The following is a 23,051-nucleotide window of genomic DNA, read 5'->3' as shown; positions in this document are numbered from 1 at the left end:
CAGGACTAAGCCGCTTCTGGCGAACCAGAGCAGCGCACGGAAACACCGTTTACCTTCCCGCCGGAAGTGCTTTCGAACTGCTAGTTTGGCAGGAGCAGGGACCGAGCAACGGGAGCTCACCCCGTCCATTGCGGGGATTCGAACCACTGACCTTCTAATCGGCAAGTCCTAGGTTCTGTGGTTTAACCCACAGCGCCACCCGCGTCCCTAACCCACAGCCTAGGAGAGTTTATTTTGTGAAAAGGTTATTTGTGAGATGTTGTGGGTGCCAAAATGTTTTGGATCTGCATCTAGGAATCCTAGAGGTTAGAATGGTCTTTGGGGGGCTGATGGAATACAGAGAGGATCCCTTTAGAAATGAGATAGGGTCCTTCCCTGTTGGCTGAGAGGACGAAGTCCCACATCCCTCAATCTAAAGGGGCTTGACCTGACCTGGACCCAGAATGCAGGTTCCAATGGCAGGTCTGCGGACCTCTGGGAGGAAGAGACAGAGGAGTCCTCTAAAGCAGAGGTGGCTGACATTTTGGCCATCCAGATGTTGATGGACTTCAACTCCCATAAGCCCTCACAATTGGCTAAACTGGCCAGGACTGATGGGAGTTGGAGTCCAGCCACATTGAGCGAGTCACAGGTCCTTCCCTCCTGATCTAAAGGAACATGACACTATCCAGACATTTGGACCGTCTTTGGCTCTCCAGATGTTGCTGGACTCCAGCATCTGGGGGCCACAGTTCCTCCATCCCTGCATTAGGGGAAGGAAGGGAGAAGGGAGGAGTGGTTTGAGGGAAATGGAGGTCTGTGGAAGGGTTTTCTTCAAGGGGATGGGAGGCAGTGAAGGTACCAAACACCATCCTGTATGAAACATCTGATAGATCTTCCTTTGTCGCAGCCATTGAGGGCTCTCTCTCTCTCTCTCTCTCTCTCTCTCTCTCCCTCTCTCTCTCTCTCTCTCTCTGTGTGTGTGTTTTGTTGCAGAATGCAAGCCAAGCAGGTTATTCAGCAAGCAAAAGCATTAGGGGTGGGAAAGAAGGCACAATGTCACCGCGGTTGCTTCTTCTGTTCACCGTTTCATGGTTTCCTTGATCCATGGAAGGTAATGGGCAATGCGAGTGTAAACTCCAGGAGGGCAGGGCTTGCCATACGAGACGATTCCTTCTGCCACACCATTGCACACCAAGGGGCCACCCGAATCGCCCTGTGGAGACGTGGGAGAGAACAAAGATGGCAGCTGGGGGAAGAATTGGATCCACATTGTGGCCAACTCTCGTGCTTGAACCTGGGCAAGGTAAAGGGACCCCTGACCATTAGGTCCAGTCGTGGCCGACTCTGGGGTTGCAGCACTCATCTCGCTTTACTGGCCGAGGGAGCCAGCGTACAGCTTCCGGGTCATGTGGCCAGCAGGACTAAGCCGCTTCTGGCGAACCAGAGCAGCGCATGGAAACGCAGTTTACCTTCCCGCCGGAGCAGTACCTATTTATCTACCTGCACTTTGGCGTGCTTTCGAACTGCTAGGTTGGCAGGAGCAGGGACCGAGCAACAGGAGCTCACCCCGTTGCGGGGATTCGAACCACCGACCTTCTGATTGGCAAGTCCTGGGCTCTGTGGTTTAACCCACAGCCCCACCCGCGCCCCTGAACCAGGGCAAACTGACACGTTACTAGTGGATCCACTCTCAGTACAACTTGGGGCTCGTCCACTCCTTCTTTTCCCAGGAAAACCAGCTATTTAAGTTATAAATCGGAACAAACGGCAATCCATGCAAAGCTTGATGGCCGATTGCTCCAATTGAGCGCTAAGGAGTGACCCCCCCCGGAAAGCAGAGGGACAAGCGAAAGTGGGAAGGAGCCATTAGCAGAATACAAGCCCATGTCCCTTTTCCTGGAGACGTGAACGATCCCTCAGAAGCGTGGGATCCATAACCCCGGCCCGATCCTGTCACTTGCTGGCTCTCACCTTGAAAGAATCCTCAGGCTCGTTGGGTCTCCCGGCGCAGACCTTTCCATTATTGAGATGTGAATACCACTGACTGCACCACCAACGGTCATAGATGGCGACATTGGTCTCATAGAGTGTGTCTGGTGACCAGTCTTTGTAAACCCGGCCCCATCCTGCCACGCTGCAGGGGGTCCCATGGGAGAGGTAACTGTTGAACTTGGGCAAGCTCAGGGTGTTGACGTATTTATTCAGAGTAGCCTTGGATTTCAGCTGCGGAAAAGAGAGATGGGAGAGAGCTCATTGGTTTAGTGTTGCTTGAGGAAACCCTTTGGGGAGTCTGGTGCCTCTAAAATGGGGAACTTTGGGCAAAAAAAAATCAGCAGACTGTATTGATAATAGAAGGTAAAGGGACCCCTGACCATTAGGTCCAGTCGTGCCCGACTCGGGTTGCGGCGCTCATCTCGCTTTACTGGCCGAGGGAGCCGGCGTACAGCTTCCGGGTCATGTGGCCAGCAGGACTAAGCCACTTCTGGCGAACCAGAGCAGCGCACAGAAACGCCATTTACCTTCCCACTGGAGTGGTACCTATTTATCTACTTGCACATTGACATGCTTTTGAACTGCTAGGTTGGCAGGAGCAGGGACAGAGCAACGGGAGCTCACCCCGTCGTGGGGATTCGAACCACCAACCTTCTGATCAGCAAGTCCTAGACTCTGTGGTTTAGACCACAGCGCCACCCACATCCAAATGATAATATTACAGTATGGATAATATTAATGGCCCACGTTCAACTAGATTGTTGTACCAGTTACCTTGAGCAGACGGATATCGTTTGAGGTGGTGGACCCATCATATTCAGGGTGTGGGTAGTTAGCCTCAATGCTGAACACTTGCTGAGAGGGTTCTTCAGCGGAGATGTTATGTGCCCCCAAGGTGACCCTATAGTTGCTGGAAAGAGAGCATCAGTTAGTGTCAGAGATGCCAGGACTCAATCCCCTCCTGACCCCCGTGCAAAAGACCAGGCTCCCTCCATACAACCAGCTGTGAACCTTGATGGTTAGGTGGTCATCCGTCATGGGTGCTTTAGCTGACCAGATGACCCTTGCAGTCCAATTGTATAATTCTCTGATTCCATGACCATCCCTGCTGAAAACCAAGGAGGGATTAGTGAGACTTACCCTTCACAGTGCGCAGCCGTCATTACCCACTGGGGCGCCACCAGGAATCCGCCACAGCCCACTTTCCCATTGCGATACTTCAAGGCAGCCATGTAGGGTCTGGAGTGGGGCTTGGCTTCGTGCCCCCCAACAATCTGACTCCGCAATGGATCTGCAAGAACCGTATGTAGAGATCAGCTCCTGCTGCTCCTCCTCCTTGCATGCTCTGGAGTGTCTTCCACACATTCAAAGTTATTGGGGGAGCAAAAAGGACGGTTCACTGTTCCGATGAGCTTACAATGGGTTTTCCTAGCAAGGAAGTTAGCAAAACGAAAGCAAAGAGGAACCTAGGAAGACCCCTTTGGGCTTTTGAATGATTGCTGGGAGGAGGATTTCAGGGAGAAGAAACCCCATGGTGCATCATCTGCCATGGTGCTTTTACTCACCTGTTTGGGCCAAGGAGAAGGACAGCAGTAGCAGAAGAACCTGGCAGAGTCTCCACATCTTGATGCTTGTCAAGGAGGGAGATGCCTGGCGCTCAACTCTTCAGCCTCTCGACCCCGTGGCTTTTATGGCCTCTACCCTCTGGACTCCACCTTCCCTAGGAAGCCACAATCTGGACTTGAGATCTGATAGGCAGGCTTATCGTTTCTCACTAGCCACGTGGCTGATCCCACCACGAACGGCAATCAGATAGTCAGATGGGGAGATTGGGGGAAATGAGAAACGGAGTGATCCCAGAATTGGAGAGCTTTTAAGCAAAGGTTTACGAAATCAGAGGAGCGAAGACAATGTAATTCATTAAAACAAAATCAGAGACCAGCTTTCGATACACTCGAGTGGCTGTTACTATTAATTTCTTCTTCTTCTTCTTCTTCTTCTTCTTCTTCTTCTTCTTCTTCTTCTTCTTCTTCCTCCTCCTCTTAATTAATTAAATTTGTATACTGCCCTACTTTGTGACCGGACACTGGATTCCTAATGGTTTCTGCGGTCACTTGGTTGAAAGGAGCAAAGAGACTTTTCCATCTGTTTTGTGAACTATTTAAGAGACTCAAGGTCCTGGTGGTTCTGCGCTGAATTCATGTGGTCTTACATGTTACGGACTGATGAGCGACTGGATTCAGATGCACAAATATAGGATGGGGGATACCTGGCTTACTAGCAGTACATGTGGAAAGGATCTAAGGGTCTTGGTGGACCACAGGCTGAAGATGAGCCAACAGTTTAGAAAGACTGGTCACCAGCCATCTCTGACTGCAGGCAGTATGGGAAGCCATATCCTAATCTCAATGATGTCTGTGCCGGAAGATCCGACAAGCCAGAGGCTGTTTTCACGGAGAGTCAGCAGAAGCTGCAAGTGACAGGATCAGAAGTGGGAGAGCTTCCTCGTTATGGATCCCACCCTTCTGAGGGATCCTTCTCCTGTCCAGCAAAACAGACATGGGCAGATGCCAGTCTACTTATACCTGGCCTCAAGGGCGTGGGAAGGGGGGTGCGGCCTGCCCTGGGTGTCATCCCTGAGGGGTGACAAAATGGCACACCACAGGGCGGCACTTACTGCTTTAGAAGATTCCTCTGGCTCTTCCTTCCAGAGCCCCACAGACCTTCCATTGAAACCTGCATTTTGGGACAAGGTCAAGTTGAGCCACTTGAGGTTGAGGGATGTCGGACGTCGTCCTCTCAGCCAATGGGGAAGGACTTTATCCCATTTCTAAAAGAATCCTCTCTGCATTTCATCAGCCCCCCAAAGACCATTCTAACCCCTAGGATTCCTAGATGCAGATCCAAAACACTTTGGTACCCACAACATCTCACAAATAACCATTTCACAAAACTCCCCTAGGCTGTGGGTTGTTGTGATGTATTGTAAGGATGGAGGAGACATTTAATATTCAGCCTGGATTGAAAGTTGAACCTCCCTCGTCCACACTTTCTGAAACAAGGTTCACACCAAAAACAGTCTTCCTCCAAAATTAACATTTCTCCAGATTTTGTGTGCATGTAATAGTTTTGATAGTTTTAATGTAATAGTGCATGTAATAGGGACGCAGGTGGCGCTGTGGGTTAAATCACAGAGCCTAGGACTTGCCGATCAGAAGGTCGGCGGTTTGAATCCCCGCGACAGGGTGAGCTCCTGTTGCTCGGTCCCTGCTCCTGCCAACCTAGCAGTTTGAAAGCACGTCAAAGTGCAAGTAGATAAATAGGTACCGCTCCGGCGGGGAGGTAAATGGCGTTTCCATGCGCTGCTCTGGTTCACCAGAAGCGGCTTAGTCATACTGGTCACAGGCTCCCTCGGCCAGTAAAGCGAGATGAGCGCCGCAACCCCAGAGTCGCTCATGACTGGACCTAATGGCTTTACCTAATGGTTTTTTAAAAAGCATACCAAAATATATTATCTTAGGGCAAATTGGTTTGCAGAAAATGTGAATATTTGGCACAATTGCATATAAAAGTGTGTATCAAAAGAAATTCACATTAAAATGCTGTTGAATTTTCCTCTGGACTTTCGGTCAGCTTTAACTCAGTGATTTCTGTTATTTCCTTAAACTCCCTTTGTCAGAAAAATTGTACATATTGACACCCCCACCACATGTGAACACAATTCCCTGTTTCCTGGCATACCCTCCAGTGCTATGCACACTGATAGACACACCTCATTCCAGTATCTGAATTTTTGTGCACTAAACTTGCCTGGAGAGCTGAACTGCAAAATTCAGAGGAGGGCAAATTTTAAAAGATGGCTGTGTTTTGGATCTTATTCCCAACTGGTAACTTTTAACTGCCCACCCGCTTTTAAAATGCATTTTGGTGCCAAGATCTTTTGTATGATTGTCTAGGAATCCTAGAGCTCAGACCAGTGTATTGGACATTGAGGAAATGCACAGAGGAAGTCCCCTAGGGCTGAAATGAAATATCTCCTCTTGAACAGCGTGAGAAATTCCCACAGTCCTGACCCTTCAGTGTCCCAGAACGCAAAGTCCAAATCTATACCAGGCTGAAGAGGGAGGATGGAGGAAGGTGGAATCATCTAAAGGAAGGTGCGCTTAATCTTTTGGCCATACAGATGTTGATGGGTGTCAACTCCAGTCGCCCCGTATTGGCCATGTTGTCTGGGGTTGATGGGAGTTGGAGTCCAACAACATCTGGAAGGTGACAGGTTCACGTCCCCTGACCCAGAGGACCAGGAGGAGATCTGTGGAACTTTGGTCAGTCCAGACATTTGGACAACGGTGAGGAACCTTTGGCCCTCCAAAAGTTGCTGGACTCCTATCAACTGCAGCAAAAATGGCCAATGGCCAGGGATAATGGGTGGGTTGTTGCTTTGGTCATCCATCTGGGCCAAAGAGAAGGATTAGAAGAGGCAGTCATAGTTTCCACATCTTGATGCTTGCCAAGGAGGGAGATGCCTGATCTTAACTCTTCAGCATCTTAACCCCTGTTTCTTTCACTACCTCCACCCTCTGGACTCCCCCTTGGTCCAGAAGCCGCAATCTAGACTTGAGATCCGATAGGCGGATTTCAACACATTTATCTTTTCTCTCCCTCCATGTGACAGACCCCACCTCCACCCATCGATGGTAACCAGATAGCAAAACGATTTGTGCGGTTTGGTTATGTTGGCGCCATATAAGGAGACTAGGGAAAGGAGGAACGGAGTGAACCCAGAATTGGCAGAGCTGCTCATCCGTCGCTGGGGCTGATGGGAGCTACAGAAGAACAACATCTGGAGGGCCAAAGGTTCCTAACCTGTTGACAAATGGGATGATGGCAGTCATAACAGCGTGAAGCACGTGCTCGCTTGCCGTGCTTGTAGCTCTTGTGTTTTTTGTAGCTCCCTTGTGGAACTTAGCAGGGAGCAGGATGGAGAGGAAACTGGGATGAGCTGCCTCTCTGCCTGACCAGCTGTTGGGCTCCCTAATTTACACTCCACCCATCGCAAGGGACAGCAGCTGCCAGTAAAAACTTTGATATGGGGAGTGTTATGTACTGAATTTCTCACCCTGGGCCAGCAGGAGGATACTGCAAATAGTTTTTACTCAGGTCCACATATGCAAATAAGGGATCGAAAGTGATGGTCAGTGATTGGATAGTTACAGAAAGTTGTTACAGTTACGTTGTACTGGAGCTCTATATAAGCAGGCTGGCTGAACCCTTCAGTTCAGTTCTGTTCTGGCCTGTGAATAAACAAGAGCTGTTTGAAGAATCGCTGTGTCGTCTGATATGTTCACCCACAACTTAACAGGGAGCTTGGCAGTAGATCCCCTGCTTTGCATGCAGAAGGTCTCTGTTTCCATTCTGGGAACCTCTAGTTAGAAAAGGACATGGTCTGCGATGGATGATGCCCATTGGGACTGGCGAGGAGGAATGTGGAAAGATTCAGCACAGAGCAAAAGCAGGCCATCTTTTAGCACTGCATAGTGAAACTCTGGAGCTCACCTCCCAGTTTCTAACGTTCATCTTTGAGAACGAAGGTACCACTAATCTTCTGTTGATGCAGCCTAGAATAGTGTTAGCTTTTTTTGCTACTGCATAACACTGTTGATTCACGTTAAGCTTATGTTCCAGCAATACCCTTCATGCTGTTGTGACCGCCGTCATCCCATTTGTCCAGGGGTTAAGAACCTTCCGCTCTCTGGATGTTGTTCTCCTCCAGCTTCCATGAGCAACTGCGAGAGATGGGCAGCTTTGCCAATTCCGGGTTTCCGGGCCCCATTCAAGGTGCTCATAAGTTTGTGACTTGTAGAACTATAGAATCGTAGAGCTGGGACCCTGAGAATCATCTGTTCCAACCACCTGCAATGCAGCTGCCCCATACTGGGACCAAAGATGGAATTTTAGCTTCGTCGGCATCAGGTGGTGCAGGCCTTTTGGCTCTGTGGGTTAAACCACAGAGCCAAGGACTTGCCGATCAGAAGGTCGGCGGTTCGAATCCCTGCGACGGGGTGAGCTCCCGTTGCTCGGTCCCTGCTCCTGCCCACCTAGCAGTTTGAAAGCACGTCAAAGTGCAAGTAGATAAATAGGTACCACTCCGGCGGAAAGGTAAACGGCCTTTCTGTGCGCTGCTCTGGTTCGCCAGAAGCAGCTTAGTCATGCTGGCCACATGACCCGGAAGCTGTACGCTGGCTTCCTCAACCAATAAAGCGAGATGAGCGCTGCAACCCCAGTGTCGGCCACAACTGGACCTAATGGTCAGGGGTCCCTTTACCTTTACTATCACAGGCTGAGCTACCTTGGTTTACAACCATAATCTGTTCCGGAGGTCTGTTTGTAAACCAAAACAGGTTGTTACCCAAGGTGCGCTTTCGCCAATGGGGCCTCCAAAAAAAACGTGTTCGTAATCCCCAAAAATGGGTTGTGATCCAAAAAGAGGTTGCAAACCGGGACATGCATTTCCGGGTTTGACGTGTTTGTAATCCAAAATGTATGCAAACCAAGATGTATGCAAACCAAGGTACCATTGTACGCAGGTGATGAGTCGACAACGGCCCTCCTTGCCAACCCACCTCCAAAGGGAAGGTCAGGCAGCTTGGATTCCCATGTCCAGATTTAGATTCTGCATGAAGCCTTTGTATTGGTAAGGGAGGGGTTCTCTGCATACAGCAAGGCAGCACCCCAATCTTTGCACACACCCCAAAAAGTATTTTGACACTAAGGGTTCACTCTGTTTCCCCTTTCCCAGTCTCCTTATCCGGCCCCAACAAAACAAAACCCCACAAACTGTCTTGCTATCTGATTGCTATCGATGGGTGGGTGGGGTAGTAAAGATTCGCCCATCAGATCTCAAGTCTAGATTGTGGCTTCCTGGGGAAGGTGGGGTCCAGAGGGTGGACGTAATAAAAGCTACGGAGTCAAGAGGCTGAAGAGTTAAGCGCCAGACATCTCCCTCCTTGGCAAACATCAAGATGTGGAGACTCCGCCAGGTTCTCCTGCTACTGCTCCTGTCCTTCTCCTTAGCCCAAACAGGTGAGTAAAGCCCGCTAACTCACGAACCCATTTCTACTACACTTTGGGGCCAAGCCAACCTCATTCCTTCTGTTTCAGATGCTTAGGGTGCTTTAAAGCCCTAAACGGCCTCGGTCCAGTATACCTGAAGGAGCGTCTCCACCTCCATCGTTCTGCCCGGACACTGAGGTCCAGCGCCGAGGGCCTTCTGGCAGTTCCCTCCCAGCGAGAAGCCAAGTTACAGGGAACCAGGCAGAGGGCCTTCTAGGTGGTGGCGCCCGCCCTGTGGGACGCCCTTCCGCCAGATGTCAAAGAGAAAAAGAACTACCAAACTTTTAGAAAACATCTGAAGGCAGCCCTGTTTAGGGAAGCTTTTAATGTTTAATAGGTTATTGTATTTTAGTTTTGTTGGAAGCCGCCCAGAGTGGCTGGGGGGACCCAGCCAGATGGGCAGAGTATAAATAAATTATTATTATTATTATTAGGGTGTGAGTGCCGTTTGTATGCCTAGATCAATGGCAGGGCACCCGCTTTGCATTGCACAAGGGATGAAGGATCCATCCCCAAAATCCGGATCTCCAGGTTGGGACAGTGAACTGTTCTCCTGCCCCCATGGCTTTTATTTGGCACATATAAAAACATAGTAAAACATCAAACGTTAAAAGCTTCCCAATCCAGGGCCGCCTTCACATGTCTTCCAAAAGTGACATACAGTGGTACCTCTGGTTAAATACGCTTCAGGTTACCGACGCTTCAGGTTACAGACTCTGCTAACCCAGAAATAGTACCTCGGGTTAAGAACTTTGCTTCAGGATGAGAACAGAAATCACACAGCGGCAGCGGGAGGCCCCATTAGCTAAAGTGGTGCTTCAGGTTAAGAACAGTTTCAGCTTAAGAACGGACCTCTGGAACGAAATAAGTACTTAACCCGAGGTACCACTGTAGTTCTTTATCTCCTTGATACCTGATGGGAAGGCGTTCCTCAGGGTGGGTGCCACCACCGAGAAGGCCCTCTGCCTGGTTCCCTGTCACTTTGCTTCTCGCAATGAGGGAAACTGCCAGAAGGCCCTCAGAGCTGGAGCTCAGGCGATGGGGGTGGTGACACTCCTTCAGATATAGAGGGCCAAGGCAGCTCCAGAATTTTGAACTGGGCTCAGAAACAACAAGGCTCTAGAATTTGTAAGCAGCAGCAGTAGCAGTTTATCTCTGTGTTTGCTTCTTGCAGACCCACTGCAGAGGCAATATCGTTGCCCGAATGGAGCCAGTCCTCACTCCAGACCCTACATGGCTGCCTTGCTGGATTACCAGAACCGTTACATCTGTGGCGGATTCCTCGTGGGACAACAGTGGGTCATGACTTCTGCACGCTGCGGACGGTAAGTATCCCCAAAGCCTTCCTCTTTTTGTAGGAGTGGTGATCATCGAGGGCAAAGCTAATTGCTGGAAGGGAGCAGGGCAGGGCAGGAATGTGCAGTGGCGTAGCGTGGGGGTGCCAGGGGTGCCGGCCGCACCGGGCGCAACATTTGGGGGGGCGCGTTTGGCCAGCCCTCCTCGAGGAAGCAGGAACCCCACTGTCCTCGGACCTCCTCCGAAGCCTGGCGGTGGGTCGGAGAGACCTTCTCCCTGCACCAGCCTTCGGAAGGCTGTCCTGAAGACTTGTGGTGGGAGCAGTGGCGTAGCGTGGGGGGTGCAGGGGGGCCTGCTGCACCTGGCGCAACATCTGGGGGGCGCGGAAGAGACTCGAGTGCTAAAATCCACGGGTTAGGGGGCGCAAATTACTTGCCTTGCCCCGGGTGCTGAGAACCCACGCTACGCCACTGGGAATGTGCCATTGCTCCGTCTAGTCAAGTTGCATGGGATGAATTTCAACCTGTTACCTCTGAGGATGTGGAGAGGCTGCCTGGAGTGAAATCAACCCCCTGCCTCCGTGACCCTTGCGCATCGTGGCGCATAAAAGCGAGCCAGACAGGGATGAGCAATGGGCTCTGCGGGGTGGTGGATGCCTCCCTTTGTGAGGGAGTCTCCGCAGACAAGCTGGGGGGAAAAATGGTTGTTAAACAACTTCCTAAAAAAAACATCTTAAGGGCCAGGTGTGCAGCCTGGGGGTCATTTTGGGCTCACAGCTGTCCATGGAGGCATAGGGCCATTGTGTGCCTAGGCAGCTGTCTACTAGCTTCATCTAGTACGCAGGATGAGACCCTACTTGCCCGCAGACTGTCTCACTAGAGTGGTGCATGCTCTGGTCATCTCCTGCCCGGACTACTGCAATGCGCTCTCCGTGGGGCTACCTTTGAAAGTGACTCAGAAGCTACAAGTAATACAGAATGTGGCTACTAGACTGGTAGCCAGGAGTGGCTGCCAGGACCACAAAACACCGGTCCCAAAATATCTACATTGGCTCTCAGTATGCTTCTGAGCACAATTGGTGCTGGCTACTAAAGCCCTGGGATGTGGGTGGCGCTGTGGGTTAAACCACAGAGCCTAGGACTTGCCGATCAGAAGGTCGGTGGTTCGAATCCCCGTGACGGGGTGAGCTCCCGTTGCTCGGTCCCTGCTCCTGCCCACCTAGCAGTTTGAAAGCACGTCAAAGTGCAAGTAGAGAAATAGGTACCGATTAAGATTACACGCTCTGGGATCCCACTGCTAAATCTCCCCTGGCTCCTCGCTGGCCCAAGTAGGACTAATTCAGACAGGTAGCCCTGGTGATTATCTAATGCTTATTAGATGGATTTCCTCTAAATTGATTTCTGAACTTTGATTTTATTGTTATTCAGGGCAGCTAACGCCAGTCAAGGGACGCGGGTGGCGCTGTGGGTTAAACCACAGAGCCTAGGGATTGTCGATCAGAAGGTCGGCAGTTCGAATCCCCGTGACGGGGTGAGCTCAGTCCCTTCTCCTGCCAACCTAGCAGCTCGAAAGCACACCAGTGCAAGTAGATAAATAGGTACCGCTCCGGCGGGAAGGTAGACGGCGTTTCCGTGCGCTGCTCTGGTTCACCAGAAGCGGCTTAGTCCTGCTGGCCACATGACCCGGAAGCTGTACGCCGGCTCCCTCGGCCAGTAAAGCGAGATGAGCGCCGCAACCTCAGAGTCGGCCACGACTGGACCTAACGGTCAGGGGTCCCTTTACCTTTACTAAAGCCCTAAATAGTCGCAGCCCTGTATCCCTGAAGGAGCATCTCCACCCCCATCATTCAGCCCAGACACTTAAATCCAACTCCAAGGGTCTTCTGGTGGTTCCCTCACTGAGAGAAGTGAAGTTACCGGGGAACAGGCAGAGGGCCTTCTCGGTGGTGGCGCCCGCCCTGTAGAACGCCCTCCCATCAGATGTCAAAGAAATAGACAAAGTTATGACCTTCCGTAAACATCTGAAGGCAGCCCTGCGGAGGGAAGCTTTGAATGTCTGATGTTCTGCTGTGTTTTTGTATATTCTGTTGGAAGTTTCCCAGAGTGCTTGGGGCATCCCAGCCTCATGGGCGATGTACTACTACTACTACTACTAATTTGTTATTAAGGGCCGTGGGGTGGGGGCTGGTCTTTTGCACAGGGATTGGGAGAGCATTGATTCTTGGGATCTCTGACCCTGACTGTTGCTTTGTTTCCAGTTTTGATAAGGTTGTCCTGGGAGCACATGACCTCACATTTGCCATAACGTATCACAGCGTGGCCAAATCCTACAAGCACGAAAATTATACGTTTAAGGACAGCACCTTTTCAAATGATATTCTTCTGCTCAAGGTATCTCACCCCAAGCCTTTTTCTCACTCTGCAAGCACCCCCGAGGGCCCCGATCCTGAAGGCAGAAGCAGCTAAATGTCTCCTTCCATCCCCATGTGTGAAATATAACAGATTCGTTCAGCTGAATCCAGCTCTTTGGTCATTAGTATGATCAGATTATTATCAATATTTATTGTTGTTGTTTAGTCGTTTAGTCGTGACCCCCTGGACCAGAGCACGCCAGGCACTCCTGTCTTCCACTGCCTCCCGCAGTTTGGTCAAACTCATGCTGGTAGCTTCGAGAACACTGTCCCACCATCTCGTCCTCTGTCATCCCTTTCTCCTTGTGCCCTCCATCTTTCCCAGCATCAGGGTCTTTTCCAGGGAGTCTTCTCTTCTCCTGAGGTGGCCAAAGTCTTGGAGCCTCAGCTTCAGGATCTGTCCTTCCAGTGAGCACTCAGGGCTGATTTCCTTCAGAATGGAGAGGTTTGATCTTCTTGCAGTCCATGGGATTCTCCCTATTTATTAGAGTTCATTATTATGAACGCAGTTCTGCATTCATAAAGGAACAGGTTTCAAGGGCTTCCTATTGCAACGCTAAGGCGCTCATTTCTGCCTCATCTCCCTCTCCTTTTCCCAGCTGAAGTCAAAGGTTCGTCTGAATGATAACATTTCCATCCTGCCATTGCCAACATCTAGCAGAGACCTCTCTGAGGGGACAGCCTGCAGTGTGGCCGGCTGGAGCCCGAATCAGGAAAATTGCCCATATATGCTCTATGAGGCCAATGCCAGCATCTATGACCGACGCAAGTGCCAGAAGTTCTATCCCCGGATCGACCATGGAAAGATCTGCGCAGGCCATCAGTCTCAGTCATTTACACAGGTAAGCGTCAGCAGAAACGGCAGGCGGCAGGACCAGAAGAAGGGGAGCAGGAGGAGCACCGTCCTGTTATTGGACAGGATCCGCAGCATGGAAAAGGGGAAATAGGAAGCCGCGGTGGGAGCAAGTGGAGGAAAATATGTAGAATGTGTATGTATGCATGGAAACTTAATGATAAATAGAAACCCAGGAAACTAGCTTTCTCTTCCCTCGCCCCGGGAGATGCATAGAAACAGCTCAGTAATGCCTACTCTGGCAAACAGCAGCAGACATTTCTAGCCCTACCTGGGGATGCCATTGGGACATTCTGCACGCCAAGCAAGTGCTCCATCAGTGAGCTCTGGTTTTAAGCAAATGAAGACTCCAGTCCTCATGGGTTTGAATGATTAGCTCAGCATTGTCAGGGTTTCGGACGGGGTTGTCTCCCACTCAGCCACAGCTGCAGATGCTGCCACAGCTGGAGCCAAGCGAGGAAAGGGGATAACCCTCTTCCCCAGCAAAATGGACGTGGGCAGAGGTCAGTCACTGGGCAGATGGGGATTGCTGCTCTTCATTTCTGTGCCTCAGGGCTGAGCCTCCAAGAGCTGAATGCCCCCCTGTCACAGATGATGGAATCATAGAAGTGTAGAGATTGAAGGCACCTCCAAGGGTGGGGGAGGTCTGCTCCCCTGCCATACAGGAATCTCAGGAAACATGCGCATGCCAATGCCCAGCCACACAGCTCCCCATGTGACCCTGGGGCCTAGTAACTAGCTCCCAGCCGGCGTACCTCACAGGGTTGTTTTCTGGATAACAGGGAAAGGAAGGGAAGCCATATTTGAGCTCCTTACAGGAGAAGGAAGCCTGTCAATACAATATGTATTTGTGTGTGGACTCAGAGAAAACTATGAAGCGAGGTACGAAAGTGGGGAGCCGAGTTTAAATATCAGGAACATTCAAAACAGGGAGAAACAGGAATTGGCAGGTTTGCCAATGTTGTTGCAGTTGCAAGTCCTCCTTGAGGTGGATCAAAATTTCCTCCCACTTGCCATCTTTGCTTCCTTCCTTCCACAGGGGGAGATGGGTGATCCTTTGGTGTGCAACGGCGTAGCGCATGGAATCCTCTCCTACAGCAACCCCTGCCCTCCTGCCGTTTACACTCGCATCGCCCAGTACCTTCCTTGGATCAAGAAAACCATGGCCAAGTGAAGAGGAGAAAGAAGACCTCCTTCTTCTTCTCGCCTTTAATGCTTCTGCTTGCTACATAAGCCGTTTGGCTTGAAGCCTGCAACCATACACATACATGCACACTGACTCCCCCAACAGCTGCAGAACGTATCAGGTGTTTTGTACACGATTCGGTTTCCACAAGTTCCTTCAGTCCCTCCCCATCCCCTTCAAGGAAACCATTGGCCATTTTTGCTGCAGTTGATGGGAGTCCAGCAACCTTTGGAGGATCAAAGGTTCTCCACCGTTGTCCAAATGTCTGGACTGGCCAAAGTTCCACAGATCTCCTCCTCATCCTCTGGGTCAGGGGAGGCGAACCTGTCACCTTCCAGATGTTGTTGGACTCCAACTCCCATCAGCCCCAGACAACATGGCCATCAATCAACATCCATCAACGTCTGGATGGCCAAAAGATTAACCGCACCTCCCTTTAGATGATTCCACCTTCCTCCATCCTCCCTCTCCAGCCTGGCATAGATTTGGACGCTGCATTCTGGGACAACGGAGGGCCAGGACTGTGGGAATTTCTCACCCTCTTCAAGAGGAGACATTTCATTTCAACCCTAGGGGACTTCCTCTGTGCATTTCCTTGATGTCCAAATCACTGGTCTGGTCTCTAGGATTCCTAGACAATCATACAAAAGACCTTGGCACCAAAATGCATTCAAAAATGGGGCGGGCAGTTAAAAGTTACCAGTTTACCATTTCACATGCCAAACTCCTCCAGGCTAATGGTTGGGGGTGATGTACCAGAGGGACAGAGGGGAAATTAAATTCAGCTCAAAGGTAAGATTGAACCTCCCTCATTCACGCTTCCTGGAATAAGATCCGAAACACAGCCATCTTTTCAAATTCGCCCTCCTCTGAATTTTGCAACTTGGCTCTCCAGGCGAGTCTAGTGCACAAAAATGCAGATACTGGATTGAGGTGTGTCTGTCAGTGTGTGTAGCAGTGAAAGGAGCCTGCCCCAAATGCCTTATTTTGGGGGAATCGCTTTGCAAAGACGCGCCGGTTTGGCAAACTTGCATGCAGCTCTGTATCTCAAGAGTAATTCACAATAAACTGCTAATGCATCCACACAAACGTGTTGCTGTTGTTTGCCTGAGCACACCGGAGAGGCGGGAAGTGCGTCCTTGCCAGCGCCCATTGTGTGCACTAGGCTTCGGTGCAGGGAGGGGCGGAAAAGGCTGGGGGTCACACGACTTTTATGCTGGGGGAGGTACAAAGGCCAACCACTCCCAGATTCTGCTAGCGATTGAGCCAGACATGAACAGCTGGGAGCTGGGGGCACTGTCATACAGTGGTTCTGCTCCTTCCTCCTGGGCCGTGTTCAGAAAGTGGTGGGGGGGGATGAGTGTTCAGACCCCTGGGCTCTCCCTTGTGGGGTGCCTCAGGCCTCCGTTCTCTCCCCCACGCTTTTCAACATCTACATGCAGCCACTGGGAGAAATCATCAGGGGGTTTGGACTGGGTGTCCATCAATATGTGGATGATACCCAGCTCTACCTCTCTTTCAAATCTGAACCAGTGAAGGCGGTGAAGGTCCTGTGTGAGTGTCTGGAGGCGGTTGGAGGATGGATGGTGGCTAACGGATTGAGGTTGAATTCTGACAAGACAGAAGTACTGTTTTTGGGGGACAGGAGGCGGGCAGGTGTGGAGGATTCCCTGGTCCTGAATAGGGTGACTGTGCCCCTGAAGGACCAGGTGCGCAGCCTGGGAGTCATTTTGGACTCACAGGTGTCCATGGAGGCACAGGTTAATTCTGTGTCCAGGGCAGCTGTTTACCAGCTTCACCTGGTATGTAGGCTGAGACCCTACCTTCCTGCAGACTGTCTCGCCAGAGTGTTGCATGCTCTGGTTATCTCTCACTTGGACTATTGCCATGCGCTCTACGTTGGGCTACCTTTGAAGGTGACCTGGAAACTACAGCTAATCCAGAATGTGGCAGGTAGACTGGTGACTGGGGGCGGCCGCCGAGACCACATAACACAGGTCCTAAAAGACCTACATTGGCTCCCAGTACTTTTCCGAGCACAATTCAAAGTGTTGGTGCTGATCTTTAAAGCCCTAAACAGCCTCGGTCCAGTATACCTGAAGGAGCATCTCCACTCCCATCGTTCAGCCCGGACACTGAGATCCAGCACCAAGGGCCTTCTGGCGGTTCCCTCCCTGCAAGAAGCCAAGTTACAGGGAACCAGGCAGAGGGCCTTCTCGGTGGTGGCGCTCTCCCAGTGGAACGCCCTCCCACCAGATGTCAAAGAAACAAAGAATATTATGACCTTCTGTAAATATCTGAAGGCAGCCCTGTGTCGGGAAGCTTTGAATGTGGCTTTGAGAGGAATGTGGGAAGCCCAGCCACATGGGCGGGGTATAAATAATAAATTATTATTATTATTATTATTATGAACTTACGATGCTCTTCACTGTAAATAGGTTGCACCAAGAATAAAGCCTGGAAAAGACAGCCCAGAGTCTTGCCTGCTTACTCTCGAGCAACCACACCACCTTCTGACATTGGCAATTGGCCCTGTAGGCACGTCTTTAATTTAATAGCACTGCGGTCCCTGCTCCCAACTGGTTCAACGATACTGACGTCTTGCACCGCATCAAGGGGGCCACTTAAGAGGAAGCCCTGCCTGAGCCCCCCTGAGGCGGCCAGGTGTTCTAGGACACAGTCCTTTGGGGCAACTAGACATTTTTACCTCTTGGTTATGGCAGGGACACAAGGGCAGCCTGTCTATGTCAGTTGAAGTCACCCATGCCTACAGCATAGACATGGATGGACAAATTGTCCACTTTTATGCCTTCCAGCTTCTTCTTTTTCCCATCATAAGATCAGTTATCCACATATCTCTATAAGTTTGCATGCTTGTTTTTTTTTAAAGAACGGACGGAAAACTCATGAAAATTCAACAGCATTTTAATGTGAATTTCTTTCAATACACACTTTTGTATGCAATTGTGCCACAAATTCACATTTTTTTGCAAAGCAATTTGCTGTAAGATAATGCATCTTTGGCATGCTTTTTTTAAAAACTATTCCTTGCATCAAAGGACACACTTTCCCCCATTATGTGCATTCCCATAAACATGACTGGAGACCTAAACTGCAAAATCTGGCGAAATGTGAATTTTAGAGGATGACTATTTTTGGTGTGAACCTTGTTTCAGAAAGTGTGAACTTTCAATCCAGGCTGAATATTAAATGTTTCCTCCATTCCTACAATACATCGCAACCCACCGCTTAGGGGAGTTTATTCTGTGAAAAGGTTATTTGTGAGGTGTTGTTTTGGATCTGCATCTAGGAATCCTAGGGGTTAGGGTGGTCTTTGGGGGGCTGATGAAATACAGAGAGGATCCCTTTAGAAAGGAGATAGAGTCCTTCCCTGTTGGCTGAGAGGAAGACGTCCCACATCCCTCAACCTCAAGGGACTCTACCTGACCTTGTCCCAGAATTCAGGTTCCAATGGCAGGTCTGCGGACCTCTGGGAGGAAGAGCCAGAGGAGTCCTCTAAGGCAGAGGTGGTTGACATATTGGCCATCCAGATGTTGATGGACTTCAACTCCCATCAGCCCTCACATTTGGCTAAACTGGCCAGGACTGATGGGATTTGGAGTCCAGCCACATTGAGAGAGTCACAGGTCCTTCCCTCCTGATCTAAAGGAACATGATGCTATCCAGACATTTGGACCATCTTTGGCTCCCCCGATGTTGCCGGACTCCATCATCTGGGGGCCACAGTTCCTCCATCCCTGCATTAATTAGGGGAAGGAAGGGAGAAGGGAGGAGTGGCTTGAGGGAGATGGAGGTCCGTGGAAGGGTTTTCTTCAAGGGGATGGGAGGCAGTGAAGGAACTTGCCCAAACACCATCCTGTATGATAGATCTCCTTTTTCGCAGCCATTGAGGGCTCTCTCTCTCTCTCTCTCTCTCTCTCTCTCTCTGTGTGTGTGTGTGTCTGCGCGCGCATGTGTTTTGTTGCAGAATGCAAGCCAAGCAGGTTATTCGGCAAGCAAAAGCATTAGGGGTGGGAAAGAAGGCACAATGTCACCGCGGTTGCTTCTTCTGTTCACAGTCTCATGGTTCTCTTGATCCATGGAAGGTAATGGGCAATGCGGGTGTAAACTCCAGGACAGCCGGGATAGGGATACAAGTTGATTCCTTCTGCCACACCATCGCACACCAAGGGGCCACCCGGGTCCGCCTGTGGAGAGGAGAGAGAGATAAGATATGGCAGCTGGGGGAAGATTTGGATCCACCTCGTGGCGAACTCTGGAGCTTGAGCCAGGGCAAACGGCCAGGTTCCTGTTGGTTGGATCCTTCCATTCTGAGTGGAGATCTTGGCGGACATTTCTCCTCATATATTGATTTTGGAGAGCAATGTCTTTCTAATCAAATGCATTTTTGTACATCAGTTTTACCAATATATGCATTTACAGTGGTACCTCAGGTTACATACGCTTCAGGTTACAGACTCTGCTAACCCAGAAATAGTGCTTCAGGTTAAGCACTTTGCTTCAGGATGAGAACAGAAATCGGGCTCCGGAGGCCCCATTAGCTAAAGTGGTGCTTCAGGTTAAGAACAGTTTCAGGTTAAGTATGGACCTCCGGAACGAATTAAGTACTTAACCTGAGGTACCACTGTATACGTGCTCTTCCTGCTAATGCATTCCTTTATGTAAATATTATTTGAGTGGAGAACTATTCGGCCATTATAAAAGATAACCAATTTTCAGTTCTGCTATAAGTTCAGAAAGCATTAATCAGCTCTGCTTGTGTTTAAAAGGAGGACCGGACCTAGGGTGGCATCCCATAATACTATGGCACACAAGTGTTGATTTCAGTGGGTCTGCTCTCAGTAGGACATAGGGCTCGCTTGTCCCGTCTGAGCAGTTTCCCCCTTGCCCCACTCCTTTCCCAGGGAAAATCAGATCTTTAGCTCTAAATCGGAACAAACAGCAATCTGCAGAAAACTCCTTTCTTGTTTGCTCCGATTCAGCTCCAAAGAGCGGTTTTCTCCTGGAAAAGCAGCGGGACAAGAGGAGTTGTGCAGGAGCCCTTAGCAGGATGCAAGCCTAAATAACTCCAGCTTCGCTTTCGGGGACCCTTGGAGTGCCTGTGAAGAACAGAAGTGAAGGGCATCATTCGACATCCACCCCTGGGAATTGGCAAACTATGAAGCCGCTGGGTTGGTCAGGCCAGGTGTAAGTAGACTGGCATCTGCCCATGTCTATTTTGCTGGAGAGGAGAATAATCCCTCAGAAGGATCCCCAACCTCTGATCATGTGACTTGCTGCTTCTGCTGGCTCTCACCTCATAGAAGGTCCCAGGCTTGTCCTTTCTCCTAGCACAGACCTTCCCATAACTGATATGGGGATAGAACTTCTTGCACTGACTATGGCCATAGACAATGACATCTTCGTAAACCCGGCCCAAGCCTTCCACGCTGCAGATAGTCCCATCGGAGAGCTCACGGTCGAATATGGGCAAGCGCAGGGTGTTGACGTATTCAGTCAAAGAACCCTTGGAATTCAGCTGCGAAAAGAAGAGATGGGAGAGAGCTCATTGATTTAGTGTTGCTTGAGGAAACCCTTTGGGGAGTCTGGTGCCTCTGAAATGGGGCACTTTGGGCAAAAAAAGTAGCAGAATGTATTCATAATACAGAATGATAATATTATGGCATGGATAATATTAATGGTCTATGTTCAACTATATGGTTGCACCAGCAAGAGTCCTGCCAGTGCGATGGGGCTTCTCCACTGCATCCCCACATCTGCTTTGTGGCAAACATTTCAATACTAAAAGAATACAACTAAAAATGTTTTAAGATAAAAACTCCTACAAGCAACCACCTACTCCGAATTTAATGATTTCTGGGCTGCCCCGGAAGAGACTTTTGGCCCCCCAATGCTAGGAGAGCATGACCCCTTCTGCCTTCAGGATCACTGACCTCGGGGGAAAGTTGGAGGAGAGATTGCTTGGAGCAAGTTACCTTGAGCAGACGGATATCGTTTGAGTTGTCGTATTTGTCATAGTCAGGGTGTGGGTAGTTAGCCTCAACACGAAACACTTCTCTAGAGGTTTTATTAAAGCGGATGACACTATAGGTGCTGGAAACAGAACATCAGTTAGTGTCAGAGATGCCAGGACTCAATCCCCTCCTGGCCCCCGTGCAAAAGACCAGGCCCCCTCTACACAACCAGCTGTGCACCGTGAAGGTTAGGTGGTCATCTGTCATGGGTGCTTTAGCTGACCAGATGACCCTTGCAGTCCCTTCCAACTATACAATTCTATGATTCTATGACCATCCCTGCTAAGAAGCAAGGAGGGATTAGTGAGACTTACGCATCGCAGTGCGCAGACGTCATTACCCACTGGGGCGCCACCAGGAATCCGATACAGGAAGGGCCATCGCGAGTCGACAAGAAAGCCATGTAGGATCTGGGGTTGGGCTTGGCTTCGTGCTCCTCATCAGTCTCACTCCGCAATGGATCTGAAAGAACCGTATGCAGAGATCAACTCCAGCTGTTCCCTCTTGCATGTTCTGGGGTATCCTCCACATATTCAAAGTTATTGGGGGAGCAAAAAGGACGGGTCTCCATCCTGATGAGCTTACAATTGGTTTTCCTAGCAAGGAAGTTAGGAAAGTGAAAGCAAAGAGGAGCCTAGGAAGACCCCTTTGGGCTGTTGAATGACTGCTGGGAGGAGGATTTCTTCCCCATGGTGCATCATCTGCCATGGTGCTTTTACTCACCTGTAAGGGCTAAGGAGAAGGACAGCAGTAGCAGAAGAACCTGGCGGAGTCTCCACATCTTGATGCTTGCCAAGGAGGGAGATGCCTGACGCTTAACTCTTCAGCCCCTTGAATCGGTAGCTTTTATAATCCCACTCTCTGGACCCCACCTTTCCCAGGAAGCCACAATCTAGACTGGAGATCTGATGGGCGAATTTCAACATGTTCATCTTTTCTCTCCAGCCATGTGACAGACCCCCACCCCACACCACACCACCCATTGATGGAAATCAGATAGCAAGGCAGTTTTGTGCGGTTTGGTCCTGTTGGGGTCAGAGAAGGAGCTTGGAGAAAACTGCTCTGTGGAGCTTAATCGGCGCAAACAACCAAGGGGTTTTCGACGGATTGCTGTTTGTTCCGATTCAGAGGTAAAGAATGGGACGCAGGTGGTGCCGTGGGTTAAACCACAGAGCCTAGGACTTGCCAATCAGAAGGTCTGCGGTTCGAATCCCCGAGACAGGGTGAGCTCCCGTTGCTCGGTCCCAGCTCCTGCCAAACTAGCTGTTCGAAAGCAACTCAAAGTGCAAGTAGATAAATAGGTACCACTCCAGCGGGAAGGTAAACGGCGTTTCCGTGCACTGCTCTGGTTCGCCAGAAGTGGCTTAGTCCTGCTGGCCACATGACCCGGAAGCTGTACGCCGGCTCCCTCGGCCAATAAAGCAAGATGAGCGCCACAACCCCAGAGTCGGCCACGACTGGACCTAATGGTCAGGGGTCCCTTTACCTTTACCTAGAGGTAAAGAGCTAGTTTTCCCTGGGAAAGGTGTGTGGCAAGGGAGAAACTGCTCAGACAGGGCAAGCAAGCCCTAAGTCATACTGAGAGCAGACCCACTGAAATCAACATTAATTGTGTCTCATAATATTATGGGATGCCGCCCTAGGTCTGGTTCACATTTTGAACACAAGCAGAGCTAATTTATGCTTTCTGAACTAATAATGGAACTGAAATTCCATTTCACATAGTTATCCTTGGCCACTCAGTTAATATATACATAGTGGAGTACATTAGCAGAAAAAGCATCTATAAATGCATATACAGTGGTACCTCAGGTTACATACACTTCAGGTTACATAAGCCTCAGGTTACAAACTCTGCTAACCCAGAAATAGTGCTTCAGATTAAGAACTTTGCTTCAGGATGAGAACAGAAATTGTGTGGCAGCAGCAGCAGGAGGCCCCATTAGCTAAAGTGGTGCTTCAGGTTAAGAACAGTTTCAGGTTAAGGACGGAATGGATTAAGTACTTAACCCGAGGTACCACTCTATTGGTAAAACTGATGTACAAAAATGCATTTAATTAGGAAGACATTGCCTACCAAAATGTGTATTGTGAGAAATGTATATGTTGTCTTTTCAGTTTGCTCCTGCAAAAGAGGATTTTTTTTTTGATTAATCATAAAAATAATAGGGCTATAAGAAAAAT

General features: G+C 50.0%; 3 protein-coding genes across 7 annotated transcripts in view; 1 reads left to right on the top strand and 2 right to left on the bottom strand.

Moving 5' to 3' along the window:
- Window positions 1–78: 78 nt before the first annotated feature.
- LOC309522964 (granzyme-like protein 1) lies at window positions 79–21,704 on the bottom strand. Of its 2 annotated transcripts, none has more exons than XM_082206730.1 (5): window positions 21,591–21,704; window positions 3,115–3,265; window positions 2,749–2,884; window positions 1,954–2,205; window positions 79–1,195 (listed from the first exon to the last, which is right to left on the bottom strand). In XM_082206730.1, exons 1-5 carry the CDS (start codon window positions 21,646–21,648, stop codon window positions 1,061–1,063), a joined length of 732 nt encoding a protein of 243 aa, XP_082062856.1. In that variant the 5' UTR covers window positions 21,649–21,704; the 3' UTR covers window positions 79–1,060. The 2 variants fall into 2 exon arrangements, with proteins under 2 accessions (XP_082062856.1, XP_082062857.1); XM_082206731.1 differs by having other exon boundaries at window positions 3,115–3,291; window positions 21,614–21,678.
- The window catches only part of LOC309522968 (mast cell protease 1-like), a 35,231-nt gene continuing 17,675 nt past the window's right edge, over window positions 5,496–23,051 (bottom strand). The window contains exon 6 of the transcript XR_014215188.1: window positions 5,496–6,332. The gene's annotated coding sequence lies outside the window, so the exon portion shown is untranslated. The remainder of the gene's footprint in view (window positions 6,333–23,051) is intronic.
- Window positions 8,372–23,051, top strand: part of LOC309522960 (cathepsin G-like) — a 39,590-nt gene continuing 24,910 nt past the window's right edge. The window contains exons 1-5 of one of the 4 annotated variants that reach the window (XM_082206725.1): window positions 8,392–9,057; window positions 10,262–10,412; window positions 12,641–12,773; window positions 13,393–13,635; window positions 14,686–14,926. In XM_082206725.1, coding sequence (XP_082062851.1) covers window positions 8,997–9,057; window positions 10,262–10,412; window positions 12,641–12,773; window positions 13,393–13,635; window positions 14,686–14,820 — 723 coding nt within the window. In that variant the 5' untranslated portion in view covers window positions 8,392–8,996 and the 3' untranslated portion in view covers window positions 14,821–14,926. Of the gene's footprint in view, window positions 9,058–10,261; window positions 10,413–12,640; window positions 12,774–13,392; window positions 13,636–14,685; window positions 14,927–23,051 lie in introns of those variants that run through there. The other 3 variants (XM_082206722.1, XM_082206721.1, XM_082206726.1) reach the window with 3 other exon arrangements.

Source organism: Podarcis vaucheri (assembly GCF_965113315.1).
Source record: "Podarcis vaucheri genome assembly, chromosome: 18".
NCBI classification, from domain to species: domain Eukaryota; kingdom Metazoa; phylum Chordata; class Lepidosauria; order Squamata; family Lacertidae; genus Podarcis; species Podarcis vaucheri.
Note: the sequence above shows the minus strand (reverse complement) of the source record. Positions and strands in the feature narration are given on the sequence as shown.

What these genes read in the sequence shown, in the direction of transcription:
- LOC309522964 (XM_082206730.1), bottom strand. Translation starts at nt 21,648, where the DNA reads ATGTGGAGACTCCGCCAGGTTCTTCTGCTACTGCTGTCCTTCTCCTTA. An exon ending in CTTCTCCTTAGCCCTTACAG is followed by an intron (nt 3,266 to 21,590) that starts GTGAGTAAAAGC and finishes CGGTTCTTGCAG; the next exon opens with ATCCATTGCGGAGTCAGATT. An exon ending in ACGGCTGCGCACTGTGAAGG is followed by an intron (nt 2,885 to 3,114) that starts GTAAGTCTCACT and finishes CTCTCTTTCCAG; the next exon opens with CAACTATAGGGTCACCTTGG.